This window comes from Hippichthys cyanospilos, chromosome 12 (genome assembly GCF_059441005.1).
Source record: "Hippichthys cyanospilos isolate Australia breed blue-spotted pipefish chromosome 12, RoL_Hcya_1.0, whole genome shotgun sequence".
NCBI classification, from domain to species: domain Eukaryota; kingdom Metazoa; phylum Chordata; class Actinopteri; order Syngnathiformes; family Syngnathidae; genus Hippichthys; species Hippichthys cyanospilos.
Window position 1 is genome coordinate 13357501 of NC_142380.1, and position 24594 is coordinate 13382094.

At 38.9% G+C, this 24594-nt stretch overlaps 4 protein-coding genes across 9 annotated transcripts in view; 2 read left to right on the plus strand and 2 right to left on the minus strand.

The window, feature by feature from the left end:
• Nucleotides 1-2952, minus strand: part of LOC148414964 (abl interactor 1-like) — a 21160-nt gene extending 18208 nt beyond the window's left edge. For all 3 annotated transcript variants that reach the window (XM_088429998.1, XM_088429999.1, XM_088429996.1), the window contains exon 1: nucleotides 2775-2952. In XM_088429998.1, the coding sequence (XP_088286124.1) occupies nucleotides 2775-2891 (117 nt within the window). In that variant the 5' untranslated portion in view covers nucleotides 2892-2952. The remainder of the gene's footprint in view (nucleotides 1-2774) is intronic.
• A 340-nt stretch (nucleotides 2953-3292) lies between these two features.
• Nucleotides 3293-9004, plus strand: LOC148414965 (acyl-CoA-binding domain-containing protein 5-B-like). 3 transcript variants are annotated; one of them, XM_088430549.1, is made up of 14 exons: nucleotides 3293-3415; nucleotides 3600-3708; nucleotides 3997-4120; nucleotides 4354-4426; nucleotides 4594-4738; nucleotides 4860-4892; nucleotides 5276-5446; nucleotides 5549-5764; nucleotides 5950-6041; nucleotides 6514-6667; nucleotides 6789-6988; nucleotides 7973-8023; nucleotides 8144-8268; nucleotides 8434-9004. In XM_088430549.1, exons 2-13 carry the CDS (start codon nucleotides 3627-3629, stop codon nucleotides 8261-8263), a joined length of 1461 nt encoding a protein of 486 aa, XP_088286675.1. In that variant the 5' UTR covers nucleotides 3293-3415; nucleotides 3600-3626; the 3' UTR covers nucleotides 8264-8268; nucleotides 8434-9004. The 3 variants fall into 3 exon arrangements, with proteins under 3 accessions (XP_088286675.1, XP_088286676.1, XP_088286677.1); XM_088430550.1 differs by having other exon boundaries at nucleotides 4642-4738; XM_088430551.1 differs by lacking the exon at nucleotides 3600-3708 and having other exon boundaries at nucleotides 3320-3415.
• A 489-nt stretch (nucleotides 9005-9493) lies between these two features.
• On the plus strand, nucleotides 9494-17730 carry yme1l1b (YME1-like 1b). Of its 2 annotated transcripts, none has more exons than XM_088430215.1 (18): nucleotides 9494-9629; nucleotides 11386-11517; nucleotides 11623-11803; nucleotides 11908-12000; nucleotides 12115-12224; nucleotides 12637-12787; nucleotides 13040-13123; nucleotides 13311-13484; nucleotides 13598-13750; nucleotides 13822-13954; nucleotides 14983-15045; nucleotides 15126-15238; nucleotides 15338-15493; nucleotides 15605-15756; nucleotides 15848-15974; nucleotides 16058-16131; nucleotides 16215-16301; nucleotides 16392-17730. In XM_088430215.1, exons 1-18 carry the CDS (start codon nucleotides 9597-9599, stop codon nucleotides 16533-16535), a joined length of 2160 nt encoding a protein of 719 aa, XP_088286341.1. In that variant the 5' UTR covers nucleotides 9494-9596; the 3' UTR covers nucleotides 16536-17730. The 2 variants fall into 2 exon arrangements, with proteins under 2 accessions (XP_088286341.1, XP_088286342.1); XM_088430216.1 differs by having other exon boundaries at nucleotides 13332-13484.
• Nucleotides 17725-23700, minus strand: ptchd3b (patched domain containing 3b). Its single transcript, XM_088429557.1, has 4 exons — nucleotides 22984-23700; nucleotides 22714-22835; nucleotides 22430-22575; nucleotides 17725-19339 (listed from the first exon to the last, which is right to left on the minus strand). Exons 1-4 carry the CDS (start codon nucleotides 23698-23700, stop codon nucleotides 17817-17819), a joined length of 2508 nt encoding a protein of 835 aa, XP_088285683.1. The 3' UTR covers nucleotides 17725-17816.
• Between the last annotated feature and the right edge of the window lie 894 nt (nucleotides 23701-24594).

The window sequence follows — 24594 nt, forward strand, 5'->3', positions numbered from 1 at the left end:
GGGTGTTGTGCCCATCACTCACATGCCAAGGAAAACCTCTATTGTTTCTGCCATGCTTCATGTAAAAGAGTGGCATGCATGGTATTTAAATGTGGGAGAAAGATGGAACATCTTGAGGTCTTATGTCAAACACTGGTTGTCGAGTGCCACTAAACTGCATGTTTTTGATGTTTCCCACATCTGATTTAAATGATCAGGATTGTTATCAGGCCCCGGAAAAGCTTGCTGATGGAAGGAGTTTGAAACTTGTAACCTACAGGAAACCCACATTGAGAGGAGACAAAGACCAGACAGGATGGGCTGAGCCAAGCATAAAACCTAGGACATCTGAGGCAGATATATAGATCTATATACTACCAAACAAAACAAAACAACAAAAACAAAACAAAACAAACAAACAACAGAGGACGAAAAAAGATCCTTCTCATTTTATTCATGCTTTTGTGGCAATTCCAGTTAGAGTAATGAGTAGTCACATTTACCATTTTACCACTGTGAAACAACAGAAACTCGAGCGATATGTTTGTGAGTCATAACTGAAGCACCCATCAGTCAGAAGAAATCATGAGAGCTGAAGGGTGATTTTGGAGCAAATCAGTAGGATTATTTCTTCACATAGAGCTATGTCGAGATAATGGCATAAATATTCATTTGTGATTAATGGCTGGTGAAGCATCAATTAACACAATTTAAAAGGGCTTAAATCAAAGCAATAACAAATAAAGTGCAGGACACGAAGTTATCAAAAAACATCTTTTTGTTCAGAGAGTTGCTATATTTGGATTATACCTTTTGAAAAGACTTCAAAATTATGCCCCAGTTTTTCCAATTATATCAAGATGAATACATTTTAAAAATCCCTAACTTATGAAAGGGTGTTTCTTGGGTTGAATGTATGTATTGTCAGAGAACATATTTTTCTCTAGTCTAGGTTATATTAAATCATTCATCAATACTAAAACAGATAATTTTGGTTTATTCTGTTTTATTGTATTTTGTTGTGGTGTGTTGTGTTGTGTTGCCTAGGCAGACTATCATTATATCACTAGCTCCTTGTGGAGTTCTTTTCATGCTTGCCTTTCTTTCAGAGTTCAGTTTATTTTAGCTTCTCCAAGAATTTTAAGTTTATGGTTTTGAGTAGGCTGTGGTAAGGTTTTGTTTTAGGACTCACCTACTCTCAAGCCCAGCAACCACCAGAACCACCAGGATTGAGCCATGCATATTGTACACAAATAAATTTACACAAGAAATATAATTCAAACTAAATCTGCTAAATCATGGATTCTTGTTTTTATGAATTGTAAATAAGTCACCCGTTTGGTCTATCCATTCATTATCTTATGCTAGTGATTCTCAAACTTTGAAAACAAAGCGCCAACTAGAAAAAATCTTAGCCAGCCAAATGCAGCCATCAGAAGCAACATTAAAATAAGGTAGGCTTAAGTGTTAATCAAAAATGAGATTCAATTCAATGACTAATGAGTGAAATAAGTTACATGAAGCAGATGACAACTACGTGTTCTTGTGTGCATAGATAGGTTTTTATTTAATTATATATTTCATTATTTTCAAATCAAACGTCCGTCTACTGTTTCTCTGCCACGCTTACTTTCTAAAAGCACTCACGTTAAGGTGAAGCACCATACTGTATATAATATGCTGTATTAGATAGCTATATCAAAATTTTCAGACTAGTATTCCTCAAATATTCCACATTTTACCAAGGCAACCGTATTAGACTGTTGTAGACTTTAGCCTGAACTGATTTCTGTGTGGATGAATGATACCAAAAACACATGCATCATTGTTTCAATTGCATTTGGTTTTAATGTTTATGTCATTGATATATAATGCACGCTTTAGGACCACCTGCACAGCCTAATTAAATCCATTACATCGCTAACCTTAACCCCTCTGATGCGAAGTTTGATCTTGTACTTTTTTTTAGTAGTGAATAACTGCACAACATCATATTGAGATGTGTGATTGACATTTTGATGTACCTTATTTCGTTAAAAAGAGATAACATGGGCAAAACAAATTGTCCAAAACATAGGATTGTAACAAACAGAAAGCCTTTTGCAATGCATCATTACAGTCAGTATATACAGTATGTACATAACTATGTAGAGTCAGACCTCACTAACCAACCTGCACCTGCATTTGGAAATGGTACATTCAATTTCATCACATTCAACAGACGATCTTATTGACTAGCTATAGATGCGAATCGTGCATTTAGCAATCGGCATTTTCATTATTGTCTTTTTGTTGGGCGATAATAAATCCCAGTTTTTTTCTGGTCTGCAAAAAATGGTCGCTAGTTCACAAATGTCAAACGGAAGAAAATGCGTTACGATGGCAAATGCTACAATGTGGCGAGGAGAATTTTGTTTTGACATAGAAGACAAAAACAAATCGCAATTGTTATTTTAGATACAGACCATTAGCACGTTATGTAGTAAACTGCAGTCAGTGACTAAACACTTCGGCAGCAGAAAAGACACACCCTCCACAACCACCAGCAGCTTTCAACACATCGATGCGAGACTCCGAGTCCACAACTGTAAAGCATTCGTTTTACTGTCACCGCATTACACGCCCGAATCGTTATAGTGGGGGGAAAAAAAGGCCATTAGTGTCGGTTTGAAAAGCATTTCCCTCACAAAACTCGCATTTCCTGCCGCTGTGGTCTCACTCATTTCTCCCACCCCAGCACCACAGACACGACGATGATAATCATCAAATCATCGATGGAACGTTAAATATCTTACCTGAACATAGTTGTTTTCACAGTATTCCGCCACCCGGGAAAGGTTCTGATAGCTCTCGACAAGAGCACGTTTACCGGCAGGGATTTCCTCCTCTAACAACATTTGTAGCTCTGCCATCTTACATCCCTTTGCATTTCTCTCGTCTCCCTGCCTCGTTCAGTGAGGCGAGGCGGTGATGCTGCTCTGTGGCCGAGTGAGAGAGAGGGGCTCCCCCGCCTGGAATTGTGGAGCCATAGCCTGCGATGCACGATCGCTACGACAAAGTCGAAGCTACGCTCAAGAAAAGAAGAACAAAAGAGAGGGAATATTATTATTATTATTATTATTATTATTATTATTATTATTATTAATGATAACAATAATAACTGAAATAGGTGCCGAAAATAGCTTCTTACTTTAGTGCTCGCTGGTATGACTGGTATGGTTTATAAACTACATTTCCCACAAAAGACTGCGGTTTAAATCCCCTGTTCCTAAAGAATTGTGGGAACTCGTCCAGCTCTCAATTGCGTAAAAAAACTACACTTCCCGAATTCAGTTCATTGTACTGTACATCTGCTTATTTGGCTCCTCCGAGTGAAGATTGTTTTTTTAATATTCGGCATATTGCAGCTTTTCCATGTAAAAGAGCACACTGTAGGGTGAGTTAAAAACAAGCCATTGTGTTTTCAACGTGCTTTTTAGTTATCGTTAAACTGAAAAATGATATATAATAAGAGGTTGTCATTGGTATTATATTTATGATTGTATTTATTGACAATTGAAAGGTAACGTCATTACCTTGGAGTTCATTTTTGACATTTTCTCCATCATGCATGTTGAAAGGTGAGAACGCTCGCGTTGACGGTCACCATGGCGCAGGAGGAGGACCAACACACTCTGCAGGCTAAATTTGCTGCTGCGGTTAAAGTGATCTGGAGCTTACCGAAAGAAGGTTGACGTTTCTATCCTGTGTGGAAAAGAATTCACACAATAGCCTTACGTTTTTGTTTTTTAATTGGGTGAATGTGTACAATACAGAACGACTGTATAGTTTCCATGTATAAACAGTGTGTGGTTGAAGCTGACCTACTTGCAGAGTTTTAGGCTCACCTTCTGTTCATCAAGCTGATTATCTAAACAGTCAAGTCTACTAACACCTCCAGATGCTCACATGTATTGGAGTAGAAAAAGATTTATATACCCATGTTTACAACGCCTATGTTACACTTATCTCCTGTAGGTCCTTTCCAGCTGTCAGATGACATGATGCTGAATTTTTATAGTTACTACAAGCAAGCCACCATGGGGCCCTGTACCTTTACCAGACCAACTGGTTTCTGGGATTCACATGAAAAAAACAAATGGTAAGCACTCTTGAAATGTACCATTCCCACTTACATGCATGCATTCAGTTAACTGCTACAGTACATTTCTGTACGTTATTGTGCCAACATATTCTTCATTTGCACCAAAACACCAAATAATTAGTTTTTCTTCAGCCAATTTACGACTTCCAAGAAAAATATCACAGGGACAACCCCTCTGGATGAAATTTGATACCGCTTTAGCAGTAATGTTTTTTTTTTTTTTTTTTCAGGGATGCATGGAGCTCTTTAGGAAACATGACAAGGGAAGAAGCCATGAAGAATTATGTTGAAAACATCCAGCTAGTAAGCATTTTGTTGTTTTCGTTTTAATAAATCAGAATGAAATCAACATGCACAATAATAATAATAATCTCGCTTTGCCTTAAAACATGGATGCCAAAATCGTAAACCTAAGTTCTAATACAGTACATTTATTTAGCGTTGTGTATTATTCACTTTTACTATGTCAGATTTTGGAGACCATGCCAATCTCAAATGAAGTTTCTGACTTGGTGCAGCAGCTTGGCAACTTTTACATGGAAGAAGAAGATTACGGGAGTGATGAGAATGAGGTGGATAGCAGACCTTTCTCAAGGCCTTTTGCAAAGCAAGCAGGTGCATAAATTATTCAGGATGCAAAGGGGTCCAAGTATTTCTTTTAATTGTCTTATCTACCTTCTGTGCACATGCTAGTAATGTCTTTTCTTGGAATTTTTCTTTTTTCTGTCATCTATAGAGCTCATCAGTCCGATGCAACCCGCAATGGAAGGCAAGTGATGTACATTTCAAGTAAATGTTTACGTCAAGTAAATAATTAACTGGTGGTCAAAACTAGAAGTTATATTTGATTTTAACTAACTGCATTCATTGACCATTGTTTATTTTGTTTTGTTTGAATATATTAAAAATAATAAGTACAATGAAGCTATTTTCTATAAAGTCAATATTTTGGCTGACATTAACTTATAATAACTTATAATACTTTCTCTTACTACTCCAGCTGAGTGTGTGTAGGAAGTAAAAAGCATTGGCTGACAAACTTAACTTACTAATATTTATGTACTAACAACTGTGGAAGTCTGGAATCAGGTGCGTAGAAGATTCTAAAAATTGTATGCAGACTTAAACAAAAGTGTTTCTATTATTTTACAGGCTATGGAGATCTCTGGGATGACATACAAAACGTTCAAGAAGAAAGTTGTATGAGTTTTAATGGAGCGGAAACAGGAGAATGTGAAGATGGTAGTGAATATCTGAGAAAAGATGAAATGAGCGAAGAAAACAATATAGACAAAGACTATACAGAGGGAAAATGTATCACAGGTGTTGTAGTTGAGTCCATCTTTACCAGATTTGAGTCTTAAGGATGATACACGCTCCATATTTTTAAATTATTCCTGTCTTTCCATTCCGCTTTTGTTTCAGAGTGGAGCCCTGAGCCGAGGCTGCACACGCCACAGGACACAGTGTGGAGGTGTTGCACCAGCGAGTCCAGCAGCAGCGTGGAGCCAAGCATGTCCTCATTGACCAACGGGACTCACAGTTCCCTCAATAGTGAAGTAGAGGAGGTGGAGTTGGCCTACTCTAAAGAGCACAGCACATGCAGCCCTTTATACATGGACTATAATTCACACTTGATTGGTAACTTTTTTTTTTTTTGATGGGGGGGTTCACAGATATGATACAAATTTTCAGGTATGGCTGAGAGGATTTAATATAGCAGTTATTTTAATTATGGTTGTTGTATTCGGTTGTTACATTTTCAGATGTTTTATTTTTAATCAGATTCACAGGACATACTACGGTATATTATTTTTATGTTTTAGATCACGATGATGCTGTTAAGAAGAACTACCAGTTGGTGGACTCTGATAATGAGGAATTTTGTGATTCAGTGTATCATCCAGCCAATGAGAAGGTTTGTTAGACATCAAAGGATTATGTTCCACAATGTATGGAATTTTAATATTTTCTTTTTGTGATGAAGATCAGTTGAGAAACTTTACTGCCACTGTGAGCTGTAGTTTGTTCACAGTTAATGAAACACTGCTCTTTCTGAAGCTTGATCCACAGCAATAAAATATGTCCACACAATTGGTGTAGTTTTAATGTTATCAGCTTTTGGGAGAACACTTGTCTTAAAATCCTTTTTTATTCTTTCCATCTTGAGATTCTGCCCTTGTTTTAACTTTGTTAGTGTTCTACGCCAGTGAGGGTAAGTGGTACAGAGAATAGATGGGATGTTTCTAAATCACAGTATGTTATGGTTGATTAACTTGAGGTTAAATGTGTTTTTATGTTCAGCTCTTCAGGTCAGCTGCATTTTTTAAAGTGCTCTATAAACACAAATGAGCTGACTTAAATTGACTGTGTCATGTTTCGTTGACAAGATTCTAACTACATCAAAAATCCAGTCATGTGGCACAACATCTGTATTGGGGAAGGAGCAAGATGTTTGGTTTGAGAGCTCCTCAACCCTTAAAGCAGAAGAATGTTCATTCCAAGTTGACGCTTACCATAAAGAGTCTCACAAGTTTGTTAGAGGTAAATAGAGCATTATAAATTATTGACCTAATACATCAAAATACACTAATTGGGTGTAACAGTTCGCACCTGTACACTTAGATTAAATCATTAAGCTATAATTTTCTGGCTTATGTTTCAGAGTCTCAGTCGCCAAAAACTACTTGCAACTCTCAACTGCGGATGCGTACCTGTGATGGTGCATCAAAAAATGGACGCCTCAGCACTGTTCCTTGGGGAAATGTCAATGATGAAATAGTTACAGCCCTTTTGAGACTACAGGAAGACATGACCAATGTGCTGCATCGGCTACATACTTTAGAGGGACTCACTGTGGCACAGGTAAAGCTGTGGTGTTGTTTCAGAGTCATCGTTTCATGAACAGAATTGCACACTGCACACAATCTTGCTCACCGCATTAATTGTTCAGTAAATTAAGATCAGGAAAACCATGCTTTCTACGAGTAGTGTATGTGACATTTGATAAGTTGTCAACTTGTTTCATGTAACTGTTACTTAAAATGTTTTATTCAAGCGGCTAAAATGGTTGGACGGACTGGTTGCAAAAGTTAATTCTGATTTGATGCTCAGTAATGTTTCTCCAGTGGGCCAGATTGCTGATTGTAATCTTTTGCAAAGTGAACACATATAGTAGGCATTGTGGTGTGTGATTGTCAGCAGTTTATGTTTAAGTTCTCCTACTTATTTTGGATGATCGACGTGAAAACTGTAAAGATTAACTTTAGCATTTTATTTAATGCCAACTTGTAGAGAATTCTGTTTCTTAGCATTATGTCAGAGATTGAAGGATTTTTTATTTTCAGTAGGATGATGGGGGGTTAGTCGGCTTGGTGGAAGAGTGGTTAGCAGATTTGCTTCACAGTCCAGCTTTGGCCTTCCCGTGTGGAGTTTGCTTTGTTTCCCCCATGCTCGCGTGAGTCTTCTGCAGGCACTCCGGTCTCCTTCAAACTTCCAAAAGAATGCAAATGTGTGAAGCAGTAATCAGAAGAAAGGGTAGCTGTTAAAAAAAATAAAATAAAATAAAATAATAGTACTGTACATACCTTCACGTGTGTTCATTTGAGAGACTCTCTAAAGTAAATAGTCATGAAAATAAAGAAATAACATTGAATGAAAGGGTGTCTCCAAACTTTTGGCCTGTACTGTGTGTGTGTGTGTGTGTGTGCGTGTGTGTGTGTGTGTGTGTGTGTGTATGTATGTATGTATATATATATATATATATATATATATATATATATATATATATATATATATATATATATATATATATATAAAACCTTTGAATGTCTATTTTATTGTTTCTAGTCAAGATCATCGTTGTCAAGGTGTGCAGACACACTACCTGTAGCACAAAAGGTATTAACATGAACATGCAATATTTCTATCAAAGCATTTACAGTAAATGAAACATTAGCAGTTAATGTGCTGGTTTAATCACATGACAGAATTTGTTGTTTGTGTTTTGCTTCAATACAGCTTTTGACACCATCTTGGTGGCCGTTTGACCAGTCTCCAATTACCATGGTGGTGACAGCACTTTGGCCTGCAGTTGCATTTGGCATAGTCCAGCTTTACTCACAGCAAAAGAGACGGTGAACAAGGTACTTATTTTAATACAGTATGTCTTGGTGTTTTGGTTTTATTAAAAAATATATAATAAAACATTGTAAAGTGTGTTTTTCATATGCCCGAAACATCTCTTGAATTAATTACTTAAACATCACTGACCACTGGGTGAATAAGTTGCTCTTTTGTTTCTCTGACAGATAATGCATCATGGTGGAACTTTGAGTAGAAACATGAACTTGAACATGATGAATGTGTCAAGATGTAACCATTTTGTGGGAGCTTGACAATGTATCACTCATTTACAGAAAAAGAGCATTTATTGCACAACTGAGGAACCGGGAAAAATCCACAAATTATTTTATACTGGCTCAAAGATGACTTTTTTTTCATCCTTGGGGATTACTGTTAGGTATATGTTGTTCTTTTTTTATTGCAATTCTCTCTCAAAAAAAGCATGCACCGACACATTTGTAAAATACCACGGTATATTAAATTTTGCTAAAGTCAATATGCTCTATAGAAAGGAAAACCAATCTGCACTTATTATTATTATTATTTGTATTGTATTTTACATCTTACATTATTATCAGTTGCATAGTAAACATGTCAACATCTAGAGATGCCCCATAGTATATTCGGTTATGATTTTCGAGCAAGTGTGATAACATTTGGTTTGTTGTCACAACTCTGCCAGAGGACCATTTTTACTGACAATATAAAAATGTGAACATTATCATACCAAGAATAATAAAGAGAAACAGTTAAAAACCATGTGCTTCATTTCACTTTTGCAGAACACTCATATGTTGCACAATTAGTTAAAGCTCATCTGCAAAAACAGGTCGGTTCATCATTCAGGTCTGAGGCCTATGAACATATATTTACATGTTCTCCCTGTGCTTGTTTGCATGTGGCCTTTGGCAACTGTCCAGAGACTTTTAACGTTAAATTAATTTTAGACTTGGGCTGTAGGTGTGTATGTTGCTACTGTATACCTGTATGGTTAACGTGTTAATTTCTATTTTCTTGGTGTTCATTTTGAAAATTGAGAGAAAATTGAGGCTCATTGTTATTTACTTTCTTGTGTACATTCCCAGAAATTGCTTGTCAAATTTACTGAATTTATTTATTTATTTATTGGAATAAGCTTCACAATACAATAATATCTGATGAAGGAAAATGAGTGTTAGAATATCCGAAAATCAGTGCGGCCTATCCGGAACGCAAAACAAGGTTACAAAATAAATGACGTCACATCCGGATCTCATGCTAGCTGTCGTACTTGCGAAAGTTCAAGTGGCAGCTACGGACAAATATTAAGAATTTACTTGTGTAGTTTTACCGACGATATTAGCTTAGAATGCTTTCTTTGTCAACGACCGTCCAACCACAGGTGAGAACACATTAGAGGTTTATCAAGCTAATTTTACTGTTATTATTTATGTCCAACCATTACAAGTTGAGCCTCTAGCGAGCTAACCTTAAACATTGATTTTAAAATTTGTACTTTGCAGGTGTTTTTAATGTTGTTTCGCTTTCAATCACTTTGTGTTCTATGTTCTAATTTGCGTGATGTGCGTCATAATGTGTGTTCTCATTGAGAGGTTCTAGATAAATAGATCACTGAAGGCTATACGCATGCACATTTGACTACATACATTTGACTGTCCATGTGTTACATATCATTGCTATGAAGGTGATACCCTCATTGTACTCACCATTTGTTCAGTGCACTTTTACAATCACTATAGGACGTAAAGAAACGACAGTGTCTTGACGATGTTTTTGACACCACTGGACTGTGTGACATTTCTGTTTCTGGGCACTAGGGGTATAATTTAGGCATGCTGGTCATAAAACTATTTTACCAGTGATGCTGAACTACTAGTGGTGGTACTAGTAAAGTCCAAGAGGCAACTTATTTTTTGGCATTAGTAATGATACTAATGCGGCACATTGGTTTTCTAAATAAGTTCATGTACTATTAAGATTAACATGGCACGAGTAATGGGGAATAATCTTTGCCAGTATGACAGTTGTTCTACCAGTGTGACATTCACCAAGTGTGCTGTATTAATTGGCATTAGTACTGGAACTTGAAAGTAAATCTTCAAATGGATTACCACTTTCATTGTTGACAAATGATCCTTAAAGGGTCTGTAACACAAAAAGTCAACTTTTTGGCGCTTGACACCATGTTCCAATGTTGATTTCTCACTCTAAACACCCCCAATGTAGTAATCCTAGCGTATTCTGTACCTTCACACCAGCCGTACCAGTACAGGTGAAACGGCTTGATGTACGCTAATGAGGACAGGAGAGAGACAGGATTAATTTACAACTCCCCGTACCGCCTTTGCAAGAGAAAATACACGTCGACCTTATCCATGTCTTTTAGTTTCATTTTGGCTCTGAAGCAGAGGAGGAGAGATTTTGGACCGAGTCGGCCAAGTGAACAGCAACGTTTCATTTATTAGCCACAACGTTTTACTGTAGAAATGCTGAGGTGGCAACAATGTGTGTTTGGGAGCACACAACCAGACAATTAGCGTCAGTAGTAAGTCATTCACCTGCAAGCATAACTATTGTTATGAATACCAGGTTCCCACAGGGATTGATTAGATAGAAGGAATGCTTGTTAGTGAGAGCTAGCTTGATGCCGCTTTGCATTTTTATGTCAGTAAAACATCTCTTCATGGCCCATTATTCATGCTCTTAGAGTGATCTTAATCAGCCACAAGCCTTGTAAGGATGAGTGGTCAGGACGATGGATGGATGTTGCGTGGCCCACCGCTTAAGCTGCAAGATGACGCGGCAAATACACGGTTGAGCAAACGAGTCGTTTTATGTCACAGTTAGAAAGATCGGTACCATAAAACTCATATTTAACAAGAAATTAAATCGCCTATTTGCCAACATTTATATGCACATATTACACTTTGGGAAGATTGTAAATATCATGTTACAGCCCCTTGAACGAAACCTTGATTTTTTTTTTTTTATTGTTTTAGCTCAACGGGGTTTTACATGTCTGGAACACAGAAAAACAATCTATTGGAAGCTAGATATATAATAGAAAAAGAACTTGAAACACTTTTGTGAAATTGTGACTGAAAAATTATCTTATGTGTCACTCTTAAAAATGGCAGGTGACTGTCCCCTTGAGTCATCTCCTCAATGTCCTCCACTCTCTGAAGAACTCCATTGGAAGCAGCTGCACCATCAGCAAACCAAGACTATCCAGTGAGCATGTTTCTCATTCGGAACTACAATACCCTGAGGTAATCACTTATTCCCAATGGCATGCTTTTGGTAGGATAATAATAGAATACATGCATTTTTTAGTAAGCATGACATTTTTAATGAAAGTTACTGTGTGTGTCCAGCCCCTGTCAAACGTTCGGGACCTTGGCCTGTCAGACCTGGGATTGCAGCAACTGAATGAGTTGGCGATTAGGATGTTACCAAGTTTTAATTTACAAGAAGCACCAGTTCCTAAAATGGGCAGTCAAGCAATTTGGCGAACATCCCACCTTTCCACGCATTCTTTTTTTGTAAATAAGCATGGTAAGTTTTAGTAGCTTTGGCTATGTTTAAACCTACCACTATCACATTGTTTCCCTTAAATAAAAACATTTTGTAAATATATTTCCACTTGTCCTTATTGCTAGGGTTTTCTCATCTCCAAACATCAGCTCCAGTTTATTCCAGGCAAAGGCCCTCTCCTCTGCAATCAGTCTGCACAGACCTACAACACTGTTCAGGTGGCACAACATAGCTGTACATTAGCTCACACACAACACCCATGATGATGTAGTTAGTGAATAGCACAATATATGTGAATAGCAATAACTGGTGTTTTTGTTTTTTAATTTAAGTGTGGATCCAGCACAGAGGCTTTAAAACATTAAGGAGCAAAACCAAAAGACTGCAGTCAGCTATTGAACACCCAGTTGAATCTGAAGGGTTTCCTCCATCTTTCATGAAGGTAAAATGCTACTTACATCCGTGTTTTTCATGAATTATAGGCTATTGTGTTTCTGCACTAGGATGATCTTACTCTTAGCATAATTGAAAGATGTGGTTTTTTTAAAAATATTTTTGGGGGGAGAGGGGTGTTTGAAGCTATTTGCTCATGTACCTTGCATTTTACACTAAGACCTTGAAATTCTGCAGTACTTTTTATGTGTGAATTCTCTGAAATGTGTCCTGTCAAGCATGCTAAGCAATAAAAAAGAAATATTAACTACTAATAGCAATAGTCTTCGGCTTCAACGCTAACCATTCACTATATTGTTTTCTGATTTTACGTTGCGTTGGTGTATGTTAGGTCAACTTAAATGCAAGGTCCAGTAAATGTGAATTTGTGTAGTTTAATTGTAAATATCAATTTCTGAAAGGGCTTCCTGACACGGGACAAGGGAATTGATTTGGAAAGTCTTGACAGTCTAACAAAGAGTGGGAACATACCCGATGGACAGCAGGATGCATTTAAAAGAGGCTTTGCGGAGGGTTTTCTGAAAGCGCAAACACTGACGCAACGCACACAAGGTAAGTCAGAGATGATCAATTAGATTCATTACTTTTGTGGTGACTTTCACAGTCATAGTCCCTTTCGTGAATAATGATACAGAGGGACTCACTTCTCTTACCACTTGTGTTGAATGTGATTGTTATAGTAGTTGTTTGACTCATATTGTGTTAGTCACACCACACATTTGTGTGGATATCAGCAGGAATCAAGTTACAGGTATCCGTTTTGCCTGAAGGAGAGTTGATGTCTTTATGCATTCAACTGTTTAGACTCCCTGAGAAGGAATCGGCTCATCTTGTTGGTGTTGCTGTTTGTTGGCCTCTATGGCATCTCAAAGATCCCTTTCATATCAGGTACAATGTCCTTCTCCCATTTGAACTCATCTTTTTTATATTTAAAAAAACATTCATATTCCAATATGAACGTTAACTGTAAAAGCTACTACGCAACATATTAACACTCAAAAATGCCCTGTAAGTGAACTGAAGGAAAGTGACTACACGTCGTGCAGTGTGATTTCGAACTTACCATTTTTCACAGTGCGGTTCCGAACCACAACAGGCCTGGACTCCTCTGTGGATCCTGTCCAGATGAAAAATGTGACATTTGAGCACGTCAAAGGTGTTGAAGAAGCAAAAAATGAGCTGCAGGAAGTGGTCGAATTTCTGAAGAGCCCCCAGAAGTTCACAAACTTGGGAGGGAAACTGCCAAAAGGTCAGGCAAAACTAATTGTCCAGCACAGAAGTGTCACATGTCATTAAGTCAGATACAGATCACTTATTTATTCCTTTTAATTTCTTTCTTCATCTTTCCACGTAATTATTTAGGCGTCCTTCTGGTTGGCCCACCAGGGACCGGAAAGACATTGTTGGCTAGGGCAGTGGCAGGAGAAGCAGATGTCCCATTCTACTATGCCTCTGGATCAGAGTTTGACGAGATGTTTGTAGGAGTTGGAGCCAGTCGAATCAGGAATCTTTTCAGTATGTTTGTCATCAAAAAATGTTGAGTGATTCACACCAAATAGTTGACTCTTCTTGATGGTCTTGTCCAGGGGAGGCTAAAGCTAACGCTCCTTGCGTAATCTTCATTGATGAACTGGACAGCGTGGGTGGAAAAAGGATTGAGTCTCCCATGCATCCTTATTCCAGACAGACCATCAATCAACTGCTTGCTGAGATGGACGGGTAATCACTTGAATGATCATGAATTCATTTCAGTGGAAGTTAAATATGTCAAATTTAAAAGTTACCTTTTTATGTTGTGTACTATACCTAACCGACTTCATGATGTTGATCCTCACATCTTGCTTGTCACTCACTTCCATCACTGGCTACAGTTGCCTCATGAAACTATAATGTTATGTTAGTAGTCCAATACCGCTGTCAACAGACTGAAACTCTCCATCAGACTTTGGTGAATTTAAAACGATACTAAAGCTATGTATGTGTCTAGAAATTATTTCATGAGTTCATTATTGTTCATGCACAATCAGTATCTTTCAAACACAATTTGTCAAGGCTGTTGCTTGAAAATGACATCACATGTACACAGGGCTCAGTTTGGGCTAATCATGGCTCAGCTTGCGAATGTCACTTGACCAGTCTCAAAAAACAGCTGAGCTGTTATTGGTTGTTACCTGAGCCTTGCTGTCATTTTCAGGCAACAGGAAGTGGGAAAATGTGTTTTTAAAAGATAGTTTTTAACTTAATTTTAGACAAAATATTAACTTTTTACTGCAAAAAATGGCTTGATGTTTAATATCTCTTTTAATATATTTTTTAAATCTACAGGATTGGACAGTGTGTGCGTGCGTGACTGCTTGCCTGTTGGTGTGTGTGTTTCCAAATCATTGACAAATATCAAGGGTTGAAAATGTCATTCTCCCTTTGAAGATGTTCAATGAAATGTTAACCAAAATGTGTTTTTTTTTTTAACTGGTCTAATGAAATGTAGTGAATTTGAGGTAATAATATTCCACCTGACACCAACATGATGCATTATGATTTTGAGGTACAAATTTTCCACCTGACACAAACATGATTTTTTATGTTTGATATTGTACGTATTGAATAATATCTTTTTCCTTCTTTTTTTTTTAAACTGGAAAAACTAGTCAAAGATAAAAATGCTTAAAAGTATTAAAGTCATATATTCATCAGCACCGCTACTTAATCTTAACTACATTTTCATTAAATATTTTGTCATGTTGCAGGTTCAAGCCAAATGAAGGAGTCATCATTATTGGAGCCACCAACTTTCCAGAGGCTTTAGATAAGTATGTTTCCATTTAGTACTTGCACAAAAATGTTTCAACTGTCCTACATAAAGGACCTATGTGTTCATCTTCTATTTTAGTGCCCTCATCCGACCAGGTCGTTTTGACATGCAGGTGACAGTCCCCAAACCAGACGTAAAGGGACGAACAGAGATTCTCAATTGGTACCTCAGAAAGATTAAAGTGGATCCAGGTGTGATATGAACATCAGCAAACTTTTGTATCACTGCATGCAGGTGCTTGAGAGAACGTCATTAGAATGATTGTGTAAATCAATATAATTCTCTTGCAGCTATTGAGGCAAAGATTATTGCACGGGGCACAGTGGGATTCTCTGGCGCTGACTTGGAAAATCTGGTCAACCAAGCTGCCTTGAAGGCAGCAGTAGATGGTAAAGATATGGTCAGCATGAAGGAGCTGGAGTTTGCTAAGGACAAAATCCTCATGGGTGAGTTCAATTACTTGACTCGCAGTAACTTTTTACATACTAGGACAATGTATGACATGTGTCATTGTTTTGTTTATCTGTCTTCATTTGCTTAACTTTTTATCCCTGAAGGACCTGAGAGGCGGAGTGCTGAAATTGACAAGAAAAACAAGATTATCACAGCGTACCATGAATCCGGCCACGCTATTGTGGCTTTTTACACCAAAGACGCCATGCCCATTAACAAAGCCACCATCATGCCGAGGGGACCCAGTCTGGGTCATGTGAGTAAATATTCATATGCTTCAACACGCATCCTCTGAAAAATAAATAAATACAATTTTAAAAGTAATTGACTAACCATCATCGTTGTAGGTGTCAATGCTGCCAGAGAATGATCGCTGGAGCGAGACACGCTCTCAATTGCTAGCTCAGATGGATGTCAGCATGGGAGGCCGAGTCGCCGAGGAGATCATATTTGGTCATGAGTACATTACAACAGGTCAGAATATGAAACAGTGAAACTCATGCAAGAATTTCACCAGTGGTGGGCTGCAATTTTTTTTTGCTTGTTTGTTTTTCTAGGAGCGTCGAGTGACTTTGATAGTGCCACAAAGATTGCTAAAATGATGGTGACGAGATTTGGAATGTGTGAGAAGGTGAGCTTATATGAAAAGACTGCTTTAATTATACATCATGTGAATTCATGTATTTTCATTTTTCCTCATTACCTGTGTCACAGTTAGGTGTCATGACCTACACAAACATGACAGAACAAAGTCCAGAAACTCAAGCAGCTGTGGAGCATGAAGTCAGAGTTTTACTGGGGGTCTGTACTACAGTTTTAAGACAACTGGTTAAAACATGATCACAATGGTAGACTCGCTTTTCTAAAATTCCATTGTCTTCTTTTGACCAGGAGTCTTACGAGCGAGCCAAAGCCCTCTTGAAGTCTCACGCCAAAGAGCATAAGAACCTTGCTGATGCGCTGCTCTTGTATGAGACGCTGGATGCCAAAGAGATCCAGCTGGTCTTGGAGGGAAAGACCTTGGAGACCAGATGAAAGCAGACAGCGTAACACAACAAAGGGGGCTTGGTTATGGATTTTTTAAGGACTCAGGGCTTGTGGAAAAGAGCTGTGAACGAATCTATGCGTTAGAAAATCGTCATGCTTAAATGCGCTTGTATTTAAAGGCCTAAGTGTGGTAAAGTTTAAATTTGTGCGTTATATCTGCTGGGTGTGATTAAACCTCCTTTATAGCTAGACTGAGTCATCATCATCATGCTGGCACAGTAGTAAATTAAGCATTGTGAATATTGCTCAGGACACACTAGTTAGTACATGAATGTGAATATTCACCACATTTAAAAAAAAGCTGCTGGCTGTGATTATTTTGTAAATTATTGGTTGAGAATTATTTAAGTTTAGCTGCATGAGCATTTAACCTTATTATTTGGAGCCAATCCTCCAAATCTTGACTCGTACTGTGTCTGTTATCTACTTGAGTACGGTTGTCGTCTATTGATTGACATAGGACTGGCAAAATATGTATACTACCGTCATACCAACTATTGTTTGAGTACAGTTGTCATCTATTGATTCACGTATGGCGAAACGTGTACCACCATCATACCAACTATTGTTTTATTTCCAATTAGGTGGCCTTTTGGGGAATGTACTGTATGGGAGGTTTCTCATAGCATATAAACATCCTTGAACATTTAGTGTTTTCACGTGACAAACTCCTTCGATTGGTAAGAAACGACTGTTATTGTCCTAAGTGTATGTAGTGCACTACAGCTTCTTTGAAAGATATGCTGTTGCTTGCGCCTTTCTCCAGTTTGTGGATACTTTGGGAACCAAACTATCACGTTATCTAAAATTCCAATTCGGCATGGCAAAAGGAAGACCCTTTTTGTTTGTTTTTTGGTTCCAATCAATAGTTCAACTACTACAAACATTTACTGCCAATGTGTAGATTTTTACAATATTTTTTCATTTGGGGCCAACACCTGGTAAATATATCATTTTTAGATTTATTTATAACCCCCCCACCTCCTTATAGTTATCTTCTGTTCTTTTACTCACACATAGCTGTGTATATGGATGGAGTAACATGTGAGGATTGTAAATAGAGGTATCATGTATATAAAAGTATCTATGGTGAGTGCATTGAGCATCCATGTGCAAGCTGCTTTTGATTGACAAACCTGTAATGGAAATGATGTGGATACAATAAAACCTCAGAATTTAGAAACTGTTTGCTTTAAAGTATATTTTTATTTTTTTCTTACATACTGTATGACAAATTACTAAAAATGAATGATTTTATCTATCGTTTACTCACATACACCAATTTCTGCAGTTCCAGAAAATTGCGAGAAACACAGGAATAAACATCAACCCGTGAAGCACCCCAAATGTAATTACTAGGAACACAATCTTGAAGAAAGTCCTAAACAAATAACTACTTGATAGTGACAGCACCACCACACCTAAAATAGTCGACAAAGCCCCTTGCATGATTGGATAACCTAAATGGGCCAAAGCATCCATGGCTTTCTCATTGCCATCGCACTTGGGGCTGGAAACAAATGCATAAGAAATATGTGCGGAGAAATCCACAGAAAAACCGATGCACATGACCAGATTGATCATCGAAATCGAGTCCAAGTTTACACGCCACAGAGACATGAAGCCGGTCACACCAATAATGACTGAGCAGATTGCAAACGCCACCCAAATAGAACAAAATGGACTTGGGATCAGGAGGAATGAGATGAGCAGCATTGCAAAAACAGCTACCATAATAGTTTGAATGGTATTGTCTAAAATAATAGTGTACTGGTCAAAGTAAATGAAAGCAGGGTGGAACACAACAAGCTCAAGTGGGCATTCTTTTGCTGTTTGCCTGAGTCCAGTCATCATTTCATTTGTTCTTGTTTTGTTAAGCGTCTGAATGAAAAATCGCGATGCCCAAATCTGTTTTTCTGAAGTCCAGTTGATATCCAGCCTGAATTCATTATTAAGTTGTAAAAAAATAGATAGGCTGGATTGGAAAGTCTCTTCAGATCCTACGCTGAGATTGTTGTCATTTGCATACTGCCTAAAAGACTGAAACCAACCAAATGTACCGTTTACATAATTTAGGTTTTCAAAATTGGAGATGCATCCAAGGAAACGATTATGTTCTTCCTCTTTCCAGTACGGGAATGGCTGCTTTAGTGCTACCATCACATTGTAGCTGTATTCAGAAAAATACTCAGCCTGATTACTGTAATAGTTACAAATATAAGAGCCATCCAGAGCCAGATTTTTGATGTCCAATCCTTCCTTTAAGATGCAACAACCATAGATGCTAACAGCAAGATAAACAGCATAGATGACAAACACGCATGCTTTGATGTATTTGTGGGTCAAAAACGGCCCATAGAAACGCTCAAACATTATGCTAAAAAATTCAGGTTCCTCTTTTTGTGTGATTCGATCATAGCTCCCTCCAGCACAACAGAAACTGGAGATTTTCAAGGGTGTAGATGGTGAGCCCTCCTGGATTCTTGCACAGGTCAACCAGTGTTTATTCCCAGCTTCGCGGTGTCCATTAAGAGCCATGCAAGCCCCAAGGAATGTCAAGTTGTAAAGGTAGTTGAAGCAAATGGAAACTGCAGCATAGAGGCAGAATGAGCGGACCGAGCCGAAAGGTGAGCAGTACCCCAGGAAAAGAGCCAAAGCGTCAGTCAAGGAGGTGATGGTGATGGAGATGGCAGAATCCTTGTAGGTGTCAGCCAGCCGATTGGGAACGCTGTTCATGACGCGGGTCCTCTGCCAGCAGGAGATCATGATGAACATATCGTCAAGTCCAACACCTTAGAAGACGAAATGGAATTCAGGACTTATGCATTTTACAACTTGCAAACAGATTCAAAAGATTATAGTCTTGTTCATGCCAAGGCTAAGTCGTCACCTTACGGTGGTGGAGGGGTTTGCGTGTCCCAGTGATCCTAGGAGGTGTTTGGGGCTTTATGCTCCTGATAGGGTCACCCATGGCAAACAGGTCCTAGGTGAGGGACCAGACTAAGCCCAGATCATACAACCCTTATGATGAGAAACAGTAATGGATTCCATTTTCTTTTGACCAGATGCGGGTCACCAGGGCACCCCTCTGGAGCCAGGCCTGGAGGTGGGCTCGTTGACGAGCGCCTGGTGGCCAGGCCTGCACCCAAGGGGCCAGACTCAGCTCAAAACGACAACATTGGTCTCGTTTACCATGGACTCACCACCTGTGAGAGGGGGCCCGAGGCTTCAAGTGCCATGTAAGCTTAGCGCCAGCCAGAGGCGGGGACATTGGCGCTCCGGCTACAGAAGCTAGCTCAAAGGACACAGAATGTCAACTCTCTGTAGGGAAGGATCCTAAGCTCGTGTGCAAAGCAGAAAGTTCCAACAAGACATAGCTGGACTTGCCTCTACACACAGCTTAGACTCCAGTAGTAGTTTTCTCGACAGGGGTTGGACTCTCTTTCATTCTGGAGTTGCCCAGTGAGAGGCACAGTTCAGAGTCCACAATATTTTTGAAGAACCTGGAAGTTGTGCTGGAGAGCACTCCCTCTGTGGACTCCCTTGTTCTGCTGGGAGAATTAAACACTCACAGGAGAAATGACAGTGAGACCTCAAGAGTTGTAATTGGGAGGAACAGCCCTCCAATCTGAAACTGAGCGGTGTTCTGTTATTAGACTTCTCTGCTCGTCTAGGATTTTCCATAACAAACACCATGTTCAAACCTAAGGGTGTGGTCGCGTCATCGAACTTGCAGCTGCATGTTTTGGACACTTGAGTGAAGAGAGGGGTGGAGCTATCAACTGACCTGGTTGTGTGTTAGCTCCAAAAGGGGGGAGAATGACAGGCAGACCTGGCAGACCTAAACATATCATTAGGGTCTGCTGGGAACATCTAGAAGAGTCCCACGTCAGCAGGAGTTTCAATTTTCATCTCTGGCAGAATTTCTGCCAAATCCCAAGGCAGGCGGCGGACAATGAGTCTGAACGGGTGGTCTCAGCATTGCATTTCTGCTTTTTGCAGATGATGCGGTTTGTTGGCCTCTTCAGGCCATGGTCTTCAACTCTCACTGGATCTGCTGCTCCTCCACGTTGAGAAGAGCATGCCGAAGTGTTTCGGGCATCTGCTTAGGATGCCTATTGGAGGCCTCCCTGGTGAAGTGTTACAGGCATGTCTCACCGGGAGGAGGCCCCAGAGACGACCCATGCATGCTGGAGAGACTATGTCTCTCGGCTGGCCTGGGGATGCCCCTGAAAAAGCTGGACTAAAATGCTGGGAGGGAAGTCTGGGCTTCCCTGCTAAAGCTCCTCTTTGGATAAGTAGTAGAAAATATACAGATGGATGGTGTTGTTCTTTGGTCAGATAAGCCTTTTAAGAGAAGAGAATCACATTCAGTACTCAGGTAGGTATCAAAAGGCTCAGTGAGTCCATCTCAATGCTCAGTATTGTCACTGATTTTCCCCTTGGGTCCTTCTTTTCATGGTTCCGGTCACTAAGGTCTCTGGAGTCAAAACAAAGACACACTGTCTTCTTTATTTGAAGGTCCTTTTCCCACATTACACACAGTATTTGTTTTTTTTACCTTTCTGAGTAGGGTTAGGCAAGCAGTTACCTCTCACTCCCTCACTAGCATATTTCTCGAAAGGCATTGTATAAAATCTAGCAGCATTTACGGTTAACTAGAACTTAATTAAAAAAAAAAACAGTATAAAAACAGAGGCCTTTGTGTTTAGGCTTCACCAAAGATGTAGCTATAAAAACAGTGTTTGAACTCAGTTTGGCGAATTGCACATCTTTTTAATTTTTCTTTTGAGCTGTCAAGCAACTTTTTAAAATAAAACTGAGGAAAAGTCCATCTTTGCCTGTCTTTGGGCTGGTGGCTCTTCCCTATGTTTGATTATAAAGTGAGTTCAGATGCCCTTTTCACTTTATACAATTCAAACTAATCTCCAAAATTAACGGTTTAATTTTGACAGCCCTTGTTCAATCCCGTCAACGTGCATTGTTTTCTTAAATAATATTAGGGTCAATCATACGACCTGGGTTATTCCATCCCTAGCAGGAGGCTGCCGTGTTTTGCTGCCATCTTTCTGCTACAGATAGCATGAGCAGAACTTTCCAAACTTGGTGTAGTGATAGTAGGTTTGCAAAGTGTCGTTTACGGACGTCGTGGTGTGTGTGCTTCAAATCTTTTGCATTCTATTTGTTCACCACATTCAAATCCCTCTTAAACACCTACTTCTTCTCGCTTGCTTTTGATACACATTGAAAGCTGACGTTTCCGTTTCACAGCTGTCTTATCGGTGTTTTCGCGTGTTTATTTATTTTATGTGTTTATGTTTTTATTTGCACTTGTATTTTATTGCACAGCACTTTGGTTGACCACAGTCTTTCTAAATGTGCTTTAGAAATAAAATTTGACTTGACTTGACCACTAGATGCCGCTAAATTCAACACACATCACTTCAAAAGGATACTTTTTGTTTAGAAGTAAAAAGTTACTATCCAGCCATGGATGTTTTTGGGGAAGAACGTGGGAGGAAACCAGATTTGTTGGAGAAAAGCCATACGGGCGTAGGCAGAATGTGCAATCTACACACAAGGGGCTCAGGGTCGGATTTGAACTCCCATTCTTTGAGGCGGATGTGCTGATTTTTCTCACAATCAATAAACGCAATAGAAAGTGTCATCCAACAAACTGCATTTAGATCTAATCACAATATTACAAAACCAAAATCAGATGATATCAAACACCACTTTAAAGTCAAGTGGGGCAATGAGGAACCACAAAGGAAGCCAATAAAAGCGCTCATCATTCCAAAGCTTGTGCATAAAAAACAGAAACACATCATGTAGGCCTATGTGCATGATAAGTACTGAATTCCTTAATCAACTATACTTACCTAATATCATAAAAGGAACAGAGGCAACTGTAATGACAAAAGGTTGACCCAGTAGCAGGAGCATACCAAAAGCACTAAGAACCGCAAGACCTGGAGTGAGCACGCCGCAGATTGCCACCCACACCTTTGTCCGGACATTGTCCAACCTGATGAGATAAAAAAATAAAAAATAAAAAAAAAAACATTTTAATCAAGCATTAGTTCTCCAGTGTACAACATTTGCCACTGTACCAATTCAAATGTCCTAGGTTGTTGCAAACTTGTTGTTTTGATGTTTTACTCACCTCCAGCATGATATAACAGAAAATATGTTGGCAATGACATAGGTGATGGAGAATAAACTGATCACAGATGATGAAGACTTCTCAAATTCCCACTGCATCGACATAGAGGTGGCGTATGTTAGCTATAGAGGGGAAGACATGAATGTCATTGAATTAATTCTTTTATGGGTATCAATGTTCGATTGTTGTAAAGAGCGAACTTTAATGCAGTTCGTCCCTATATTGGCTCTTTTGAGAGTTTGGAGGTGCTCTTGTATTTTATTTTTTTACCTGACTAGATGATTCATTTCGGAGCAAGTTGATGAAACCTTCCAACCACATGTCTGTTTTTCTTTTGTCATCCTCGTGTAGATAATAGCGAAGCTGAATAGCTTTTGCATTTTCAACCAATGAGCTATGCATTTTTAAACGTACACCCCCTAAACTTAGATGCAAGGGAACATTGGTCAAGCCAGTTTGATGCCAAGGATATGTCAGGTTAACATTGTCAATGTTTGTGGCATTGTATCTGATGATTTCAAGAAAGCCGTTAGAGTTACTGCAGATTCCCATCACTTTAGCGCAAACGTCCATATAGTCAAAAGAGCGGTTGTCAAAATGCACAGCAGCTCTTCTAATTCTGAAGTCCAGGTCCAAGATGTCTTGAAGTGCCTCCACTGTGAGAATATTCCTGTCACTTGTTGCGATGACTGATGCATAGTGACCACTTGTGCTGAGTCTTAAAGGTGAAAAAATTGAATCTTTTTCTGCAAATGTCTCCTGGATGTATTTCCTGTCCACCTTGGCTTGACCGTCAACAGGAGTAAACTGGTCCTCAATGTTGTTGGACAGCCTCTCCTTGAGAAAGTAAAACCCACTCCCCAAGCCTGCCGAGAGAACAAGTGGGGCAATGAGGAACCACAAAGGATGCAAGCCAATAAAAGCTCCCATCATTCCAAAGCTTGTGCGTAAAGGTTTTTCTATGCAGTCTGTGTGGCATCTAGCCATGGGTGCTGACTTGGGTTCAGGCCTACAATGAAAGTACAAGTTGTGCATACTCAGTACCTGCAGTATTTATTGGGCATCAGACTTTTTTGGATGCTTTGTGTGGTGGAATTTGCTTAATAACAGGGTTGAACTACTTGGAAATGAATAAAGGTTGGAGGACAATTCAGTCAAAGTAGCTATTGAGGAGTAGAGGTAGGTGTAGTATGGCTGAGTGAGTTCTCGTCAATGCTAGCTACTGTCAGCGGTTTCACCCTCAGGTCTTTCCTTTTCACTGCATATACACAGATAGTATGAGTATTTTGCCCATGGTAAAACAGCCACGGCCAGCCACACAGCAGTCATCAGTACATTTACAGTCTATATAGCTTGAACATTCATGCTTGATACTCACTGGAAACAAAATTACATTGATTACAACATTACATTGATTAAACTACATTTAACAGAAAAAACAACCTACCCATTAAGCAATTTTCAGAGGTTAGTTAACAGGACTTAAAGCTGTATCCTTAAGATGTTAAAAGAGTAAAAATATAATTTGAATGGCCACTTGTAATTCTGTTTAAAAAGTGAATTACACGCCAGATTTATACACATAGCAATCCATTGAAACAAGGCAATACTGTACTCTTTTTCAACATACATTACAAATAATATGGACCAAGTTGAATTTAACATGTTAGATAGGTCTCTCTGCAAACGGTCCAGTTTTTCATATGTGGCCCCTTTGCAAAATGAGATACCTACATTGGATCATAGCAAATCAAATGCCTTTACACACATGACCTTTTGTGAGCATGGCATACGTAAAGCTGAAGTGTGGATTTGAAAATGAAAGGGTTGCTCTAAGCAGGACAAAAAAAACTGTCTGTTAACATACATAACAAAAAGTAT

Excerpts from the sequence above, each read along its gene's own strand:
- LOC148414965 (XM_088430549.1), top strand. The coding sequence starts at position 3,627 with ATGGCGCAGGAGGAGGACCAACACACTCTGCAGGCTAAATTTGCTGCT. Across the intron at positions 3,709-3,996 it reads CTGGAGCTTACCGAAAGAAG|GTCCTTTCCAGCTGTCAGAT; the intron begins GTTGACGTTTCT and ends TATCTCCTGTAG. Across the intron at positions 4,121-4,353 it reads TCACATGAAAAAAACAAATG|GGATGCATGGAGCTCTTTAG; the intron begins GTAAGCACTCTT and ends TTTTTTTTTCAG.
- yme1l1b (XM_088430215.1), top strand. The coding sequence starts at position 9,597 with ATGCTTTCTTTGTCAACGACCGTCCAACCACAG. Across the intron at positions 15,046-15,125 it reads TTTCCAGAGGCTTTAGATAA|TGCCCTCATCCGACCAGGTC; the intron begins GTATGTTTCCAT and ends CTTCTATTTTAG. Across the intron at positions 15,494-15,604 it reads TAAGGACAAAATCCTCATGG|GACCTGAGAGGCGGAGTGCT; the intron begins GTGAGTTCAATT and ends TTATCCCTGAAG.
- ptchd3b (XM_088429557.1), bottom strand. The coding sequence starts at position 23,700 with ATGGCTAGATGCCACACAGACTGCATAGAAAAACCTTTACGCACAAGC. Across the intron at positions 22,836-22,983 it reads GAAATGAATCATCTAGTCAG|CTAACATACGCCACCTCTAT; the intron begins GTAAAAAAATAA and ends TCCCCTCTATAG. Across the intron at positions 22,576-22,713 it reads TCTGTTATATCATGCTGGAG|GTTGGACAATGTCCGGACAA; the intron begins GTGAGTAAAACA and ends TTATCTCATCAG.